General features: G+C 41.9%; 1 protein-coding gene across 1 annotated transcript; it reads left to right on the top strand.

Annotated features, from left to right (window-relative positions):
- The first annotated feature begins 1,838 nt into the window (after positions 1-1,838).
- Positions 1,839-8,623, top strand: Pp2d1 (protein phosphatase 2C like domain containing 1). The gene is made up of 3 exons (XM_041655137.1): positions 1,839-1,921; positions 2,804-3,873; positions 7,854-8,623. Exons 1-3 carry the CDS (start codon positions 1,839-1,841, stop codon positions 8,621-8,623), a joined length of 1,923 nt encoding a protein of 640 aa, XP_041511071.1.
- The last annotated feature ends 87 nt before the right edge of the window (positions 8,624-8,710 follow it).

The following is an 8,710-nucleotide window of genomic DNA, read 5'->3' as shown; positions in this document are numbered from 1 at the left end:
ATACCAGCCTTGCTGTGCCTCTCTATTTTGCTGTCGTTTATCTAACCTATTTCTGAGCTTAGCCATGGAATCCTTGATTACACCAGAATGATCTATGTAAAAACAACATTGTTCTTTTAGGGCAGCACAGAGTCCTCCTTCTTGGAGAAACAACAAGTCTAATCCACACCTATTCTGTAACATCACCTCAGAGAATGAGGTCATCGACTCTTCAAGCTTAGAGATGGACTGTTCTAGGGCTTTTAAGTCTTCATTCATGGCTGTCCTTAATTCATTATAATATTGGGGAGCCTCCACCAGAGCAGCAATACCAGTGCTGACACTGGCTGCAACTCCAAGGCCTAAGATTACTGCTAGAGTCAGGGAGATAGGCTCCCGCTGATAGTGGTTCAGGTGCTCATCAAATTCATCTTCAAATGTGTCAGCGGAATCATAAAAGACCCTAAGTACTAGTTGAACGAGCATACAGTAATCTTTGGAGTTATCAAAAAAACAAAAGTTGCCACACAAGGCGTCAGGCCCATATTACAAGCCCACCATCTTCCTGAATCAGGAACCAAGTACCCGGCATTAGGAGTATCTTCTTTACCAATTGGGCCGTCTCTCGTTTGGTGGGAAAAGCTTCTGTCCAACCAGAGGTGTCTATAAAAACTAGGAGATATTTATTACCATATTTTCCCAGTTTTGTTGGTGAAGTCTACTTCCCAATGAGTACCAGGTCGGTCTCCCCTTATTCTTATGCCCTCCGGGGCATTTTGACGCCCTGCATTTACCTTGGTGCAGGGGAAGCAAGTTGACATTGCCTTCTGTATGAGGGAGTTAAGACCTGGAATATAAAAATCTGTCTTTTTCATTAGAGATTTAATCTTTTTTTTTAAAAAAACTTTTTTTTTATTTATTTAACTTTATTATGTTTGTTGGTGTGAAGGTGTCAGATCTCATGGAACTGCATTTTCAGACAGTTGTGAGCTGCCATGTGGGTGCTGGGAATCGAACCCGGGTCCTCTGGAAGAGCAGTCAGTGCTCTTAACCGCTGAGCCATCTCTCCAGCCCCTAGAGATTTAATCTTTTTGTGTCCTAAATGAGTCCATCGATGCATTTGGCTGACCAGCTCAAAGGCATCTTTCTTGGGTAACACGATTCTCCTGGTATTTCCAAGTTTTTTGTTGTTCATCAAAGTTCTCATTAAGTTTCTGGAGAGTCTCTAGATCCTGGGCGGAATATTGGAAATAATCTGTGGAGGGAGGTGCCTCTGCCAGGGTTAATATTTCTGAGTTCAACGCGGCCTTTTTAGCCGTCTCATTGGCCATCCGGTTTCCCTTGGAAATGGTATCATTGCCCTTTTGATGCCCTGGGCAATGAATAGTGCTCACCTTCTTTGGCAGGAAGAGGGCCCTCAATAATGCCAGGATTTGAGTCTTATTTTAAATCTCTTTTCCAGCTGAGGTTAGTAATCCCCTCCTTTTATAAGTTTCCCTGTGAAAGTGGGCAGTTGCAAATGCATGTCTGTATAGATGTTTACTTTTTGTCCTTTTGCTAGTTCCAAGGCCTTGGTAAGGGCTATTAGCTCTGCTTTTTGAGCAGAGGTCCCTGGTGGCAGTGTCTGTCTGTCCATCTACCACAGCTGTCCCTGCCTTGGTCCCCGGTGGCAGTGTCTGTCTGTCCATCTACCACAGCTGTCCCTGCCTTGGTCCCCGGTGGCAGTGTCTGTCTGTCCATCTACCACAGCTATCCCTGCCTTGGTCCCTGGTGGCAGTGTCTGTCTGTCCATCTACCACAGCTGTCCCTGCCTTACGCTCACCTTCTTTGAGGAAACTGCTGCCATCCGTGAACTAGGTATGATCTGCATCATGAAGCTGGCAATCGGTCAAATCTCCCCTGGTTCCATGGTATTCAGCCAGTATCTGATGGCAGTCATGAGGTACACAAACAGTAGGTTCCAAATTGGGGAGCAGGGTGGCTGGGTTTAGTGATGTCGCATTCCCGTTCAGGGTTCAGGGTTCAGGGTTGAGTAATAGTGACTGGTAGTGGGTTATTCAGGCATTCGAGAGCCATCTGTCAGGAGGTTGGAGGATAACTGTCTCTATGGCATAGAGTGCTATTATAGTCAATGGTCAATTTATCTGCATCTTTGACCAGGGTGGCTACTGCGGCCACCATACAGAGGCAAGGGGGCCATCCTGTTGCCACATTGTCCATCTTTTTGGAGATATAGGCCACTGGCTTCTTCCAGGGCCCCAGCCTGAGTTAGCACCCCTTTTGCCACCCCCTTATTCTCATCCACATATAAGGTGAATGATTTGGTGATGTCAGAGAGACTCAAAGCGGGAGGCCGAAAGGAGGGCTCTTTTTATTTTGTCAAAAGCTCACTATTGGTCCTCTCCCCAAGAGAAAGGGATGTTGGCCTTGGTCCAGCACTCAGGAGGCAGAGGCAGTTGAATCTCTTGAGTTCGAAGCCAGTCTGGGCTACAAAGCAAGTTCCAGGACAGGCTCCAAAGTTACACAGAGGAACCCTGTCTCCAAATACCAAAGAAAAACTGCACTTGCCCACCACATACAAGGCCCTAGGTCCAGTAGTGACCAAAAGGTCCTACTTTTTTACTTGAGACTTAACTATTTTAATTGAACACCCTTTGGTTTGTCTGCATGTGCATGCAGTAGTGTCCACAGCGGTCAGAAGGTCCTGGAATGAGTTATTGATGGTTATGGACCTCATGTGGGTCCCATGTAAGAACAGGTGCTCCAAACCACTGAGCTACCTCTCTAGTTCCTGATCCGTAAACATATTTCACCTTTCTTGCAGAGTATTTTGGAGATCAAAAGAGTGGAATAAAAAAACTTCAACATTTGCTTCGGACAAGTTGCTGACACAAAGTAAAAAAAAGCGTGTTAAAAAAGGAAAGCCTAAGATACCAAGAACCCCCAGTGACCATGAGGAGTCTATCAAGCAGCTGAGTAACTGTCAAGAGGTCACGTTCCCCTGCTCTGTCTGCCACCAAGAAATCAACACAGCTGGAACTTTTCTCCATAAGAAACATCACAATGCTCTGAGTATGCTGGGTTTCCAGTGGATGGGAGGGAAGAAACCAAAGCCCTCAGTGATCAGTATGCAGAGACAGTTTGTGATTTCTAAACTACTGACATCCTTCATGTTCAGTGAAAAAGTCCTTCAGAGTATGAATTATGCGTTTGAGCTGCTTTGGAAAAAACAAGTCCCATCATACTTCAGACTTTGTGATAAGGTTGGCCACACTTCCACGCATTCTCCAAACATCTCCCATCTGGTGATTAAAGGGGTAGCTGTCTGTGGCAACAGCAATTCCACCTGGAAAGCTGACCCGAATGGTAAATTCACAGTCACGAATGATTTTGGTGGTAAAGCCAATGTGTGCTTTTTTGGCTTGTTCGATGGCCATCATGGCAGTGCAGCAGCAGACATGGCATCAAAGGAGTTCCAGGTTTTACTTCTCCATCAACTGTCTAAACATGATCCTTCCTACCAAATGACAGCTGAGCAGCAGCAACTGATTGATTCCTTTCAGACTGTGTTCAGGGAAGAATACAGAGCCAAAGAAGAGGCTATCTCTTCCATATACAAAACCTTCAGAACCCATAGACGGGAATATGAGGAGATACACAAAGTCTTTGCAAAGGCGTTCTGGAGGATGGACAGGCTTCTGCGGCTCGGAAGGAATGAGGTTTCTCGGGTTCGGTGGAGTGGCTGCTCTGCACTCACTTGTATCGTAGAGGCTGCAATTAAGAACCCATATACTAGCAAGGACTTGACAAAAACAGACCAGCAGGGCGTTGAGAGTTTTCATTCCCAGAAGACCTCACAGATCATCTCTGGGGTACTACACATTGCAAATGCTGGTGTGTATCCTTGACACCTAAATATTGTAAATGCCCACAGAAAACCTCTCTTGCTTCTAGAATTAGTCACTTAGTGATTTATTAATACCTAGACATTGCATTTAACAATTAAGAAACAAAAACCTCAGTTTAAATACAGATTTCAGGAACAAAAATAATTTTTTAACTATTTTATAGGCACTGATATTACTATGTGACAAAACTCTTCTTCAGGAGACACAACACACACATCTACTCACCCTAGATAAGGGACCCATAATAGAGCAAAGTACTGATACCATCAAAGTCCAACTTGGTGATCCAATGAGCTTTACTGGGGTAAATTACAGGAATACGGATAAAGAGTTACTTACAGGAGCAGAAATAATTCACAGCCAGCTGCGTCACCAAAGCCCACACCAACACACTCACAAAAGCTGGGAACTTGGAGCACACTGCACAACCTGAAGGCAGCTCAACAGGTTGAAGAGTGTCCTTTCCAAGTGACTCTTTTCTAAACCTTTTCCAGGCAGATAGGCTAGTTTCTGCTTCTTCTAAGTAGCTGGTCTGGCCTCACCGCCTTTTTGCAACTTGTCTCATCTTTGCAGCTTGGTTTGTCAGAGTGTGACTCTTGGCAGCTTTATAGCTTACGCTGGGAAGGAGGGGCCTAATGAGTCTGGTAAATTGCAAGAACTTCCTGAAGCTATTTTGAGTTGTTGCCTTTCTGCTTAAGGAGTGGTCTTTGCAGGATGGAATGTTTCAGCCTTGAAGGAAAATGTTATACGTCATGTCCAATGTGACAAAGCATTAACTTTTCCAAATGGTTAAAGTACTTGCTGCCAAGTCTGATCCTGAGTTCAATCCCTGAAACCATGTTGGAAGAACAGCGCTGAGTCCTAAATTGACCTCTGACTTCTTCAGATGGATACACACACACACACACACATACACACATTTTCTCACATATATTGTACATATATACACATATTTATGTATATATACATTTACTTGTATACATATACATATATATGAAAATTTAGTGTATACACATATATACACATGTATACTTTAGTTAAAAAATTTCCAAATGAGGTAGTAATAGAGATGTTGATATATGTGAAAAATGAATACCTATGAAAGCTAGATCAAAACAAAAAACAGACATAAGGAACCCACTGCCTTCTTTGTGGAGACTGCAAAGTTGATTTTTCTCAGCATACTTGCTCAGATTGGTCCATTATAACTGTTAGGACAACTTTTAGTGCCAGGAGTCTTGTATCCCAGGCTGGCCTCAGACTCACTACGTAACCCAGGAGGATCTCATCGAACTTCTGATCCTCCTGCCTCTACTTCCTGAGAGCGAGAGCTGGAGTTACAGACATATGCCACAATTCTTGGTACTGCTAGTACAACCTTTGTGCATGCTGGTCAAGCACCGATTGTTTTCATACTCAGCCGTCACGTTGTGTCAAACAGTAGAATAGCCATTTTTCCTTCAGTTTTCCTGGCTTTCTACTGGCTAAGATGCTGGGCAAACCCCCCAAGCTACATTTCCAGCCCACTTTGTTGTTTTCGCTTTAGCATGGGATTTCACTACATTTCAAGGATGGTCTTGAATTTGTAATCCTGCTACGTTAGCCTCTTTAAACTGGAATGCCAGCCTATAATCAGCTCTGCCTAAGTTTTTGTCCTTATCATTTATATTCTAATAATTTTTCTTGATCTTCTATTTCTTTACTTCATTAAATGCTTACAGGATTAAAATACAAAAATACATATACTGGGAGTGAAACTATCAGTTTTCCAGAATGGTGATGCCATGACACTATTCATTTAGCAATAGCTAAAAGTTCTATTTGTCCATGTTTCTTCAACATCGCCTAAAGCAGTTTACCCCTGCTCCAGCTCTCTGCACCATATTTTGTATTGACTCTTTCTAGGTGTCTTAGGGTATCCTGGAATCTCTGATTCCAGAGTGCTGGGATTACAGGTGTGTATGGCTCAGCCATTATTTTGATTACATATTTGTTTGTAAATGTTTGTATGATGTATACTTACATATTCTGCATAGTATTAGATTTTTCAGCAGTTGTCTTGATTTGGGTTTCTATTGCTGTGAAGATACCATGACCACACCAACTCTATTTATAAAGGAAAACATTTAAAATAAAGGTGGCAGCTCACGAGTTCAGAGGTTCTGTTCATTATCATGATGATGGTGCATGGCTGTGTGCAGGCAGACATGGTGCTGGAAGGGTGGCTCAAGAGTCCTACATCTTACAAGATATAGGACGTGGACTGTCTCACTGGGCAGGGCCGCCTCCACAGACACTTCTTCCACTAAGGCCACACCTAATAATGCCACTCCCTGAGTTTATGGGTGCCAACTATATTCAAACTACCACAACAGCCCATTATTTTTATATATTTCAATAAGAAAAAAAATGTTGCATCCTTTAGGAACTCATACTCCTCTTGTTCTTAACTCCTTTTTAGACTTGTTCATCTGGTGTTTCTCATCTGGAGGATGTCCTTGGTCTCTGTGATGTCTGTCTCCTGGTGATAAATTTTTGTTTTTTTTGAGACAGTTTCTCTACTATATATCCCTGACTGTCCTGTAACTCACTGTGTAACCCAGGATGCCCTAAACCTCATCGCTATCCACTTGCTTCAGCCTCTTAAGTACTAAGTAAAACGGCGTCCACCACTCATATCATTTGCCTCTCATTTTCAAAATACTCAACCTGGTGTGGAATTCGATTGGCGGGATTTTCTGTTGCTGGAACCTGCTTCCATTTGGCCTGGCTGGCATTGCGGTTACTCTTGCTCTTCTCTTCAGAATGTGGATCCCCCTTGTGGCTGCTTCAGAGAATTTCTTTATCTGGTTTTATGCCAGGTGATTGCTGACTCATCTTTTCAGTCCACTGGGACTATGCTTTGTTTCACTCTTCTTTTAGTCAACGAAGCAGTATGATGTAAACACCATTTCAACTACAATCATATTATACTGCCATCAGTTTTCAACTGCAGGATTTAATGTGGTTGCCTATTTCCCTTACAGGAATTTTTATAGAACTTATGGTACAGAAAACAATTTTATCATCCACATCCTAAATAAATTCGGGTTTTAACTTTGACCAATTACATTTTTTTTTTAACTTTGTGTGTCTCTGTGTGCACCTATGTATGTATGTATGGAGGTCAGAGGACAACTCGCAGAAGCCAGTTTTCACCACGTGAGATCCTAAAATGGAACTCATGTTTATCAGGCTTGGCAACTTTCCTTTAAGGATTTGTTATTTTTATGTGTATGTGTGGGGGTCTGTACACACAAATACAGGTACAGAGGCCAAGGGCATCAGATTTTCTTAGACCTGAAGTTTTCCTCTGCCACTGGTGTGCTCTTTACTGCTGGGTTCTCTCTCCAATCCTCAAACTTTTGTGTTGTTTTGTTTTTTTAACTAAAAAAAGTATCTGCTGCTGTAAAGATGTTTCAGTCTTTAAGAACACCTGCTGCTTTCCCAGAGGATTAGAGTTCAGTTCCCAGCATCCATATTGGGTAGCTCACAACCAACTATAACTTCAGCTCTGGGGATCCAATACTCTCTTCTGGCCTCTGCCCTCCTCATGTGCACATACCCACACATACACATAATTTAGTCATTAAAAATCTTTATTTGAATATTTCAAAAATCTGCTACATAGATGTTAATAGTAAAAATCATATTTTAATAGTTTCATAAAAATTTGATTTAGAAGTTAATTTTCAAGACCTGTAGTTTTAGTTATTTTAAATGCTACTGGGTTATCACTGATATTCAAATATTAGGTGGTTTCCCAGTTTAAAATCATATTTGTGCAGTGCTGAGCTTATGTATTCTAAAGATATTTACATGGTATACTTTGTGTTTAGTATTGAAATAGAATAAGTAGCATATTTTTACACAAACTGATAATTAGAACTCTCTTTTTTAAAAAAAAAACCCATCCTTTCCTTTTAGGTAACGTGCAAGCAGTCTTATGCAGAAATGGAAAAGGGTTCTGCCTGACAAAAGAACACTCGACACGAAACATCAAGGAGAGAAGAAGAGTCCTTCAGAGAGGAGCAGTCATCAGTTCAAATGGCCTCCTGGAAGGGCTCATAAAAACCACCAGAGGTCTTGGATTTCATGGGAACCTCACGTTGAAGAAGTTCATTATTCCAGCACCCCAAACAATTTCTGTCCCTCTGGATGATCTATGTCAGTTTCTCATCGTAGCCACTAATGGGCTTTGGGAAGTTCTGGACAAGAAGGAAGTCACCGCACTAGTAATAACCTTGTTTCATTCATATAAAGATACATATGTTTCTGGCCCTAAAAACAAGTCCTGGCTATCTAACAAGCCTCTTTCCCCATCAGACAGTAACATCCGAGTGCTGTTCCAGTACAAACCTGAATATGAAGAAGGTATGTCAACTACTAATCTAATGAAAAGGTCATCTGATTCAATATATTCTGAAGCTTGCATTCATCAGGCTAAAAATGCAGAAACATTTTCTCCAGAAGGGAGTAATTATGACCCTTGTAGCAAAAAAGAAACTAACAGTTTACCTAATATAGACAGTAAGAAGGGAAGCAAGAAAGAACTATATGCTAAGAATTTCTATGAAGATGCAGCTGAGTACATTGGCTGTGAACTTGTAAGTGCTGCTTTAGAAGGTGGTTCCAGAGACAGCATCACTGTTATGGTAATGTTACTCAATGGGAGTGAGTATCAGCTGCTGACATAAAAACATTCCAAGACCCAGAGCAGCAAACAGTACCACAAAGATTTCAGTGCTCTAGACTCTAGGATAGATCATGACTGTGAGATTCAT

This window comes from Microtus oregoni, unplaced genomic scaffold (genome assembly GCF_018167655.1).
Source record: "Microtus oregoni isolate MIOR12 unplaced genomic scaffold, Mior012 000007F_ref0000211, whole genome shotgun sequence".
Lineage (NCBI taxonomy): Eukaryota > Metazoa > Chordata > Mammalia > Rodentia > Cricetidae > Microtus > Microtus oregoni.
The sequence above is the reverse complement of the archived record's forward strand: the minus strand, read 5'-3'. Positions and strand labels throughout refer to the sequence as shown.

Bases quoted from the DNA above. Each gene is read 5' to 3' on its own strand.
- Pp2d1 (XM_041655137.1), top strand. From the start codon at position 1,839: ATGATCTGCATCATGAAGCTGGCAATCGGTCAAATCTCCCCTGGTTCC. The intron at 1,922-2,803 runs GTACACAAACAG...CCTTTCTTGCAG, and splicing joins TATCTGATGGCAGTCATGAG to AGTATTTTGGAGATCAAAAG. The intron at 3,874-7,853 runs GTGTGTATCCTT...CTTTCCTTTTAG, and splicing joins ACTACACATTGCAAATGCTG to GTAACGTGCAAGCAGTCTTA.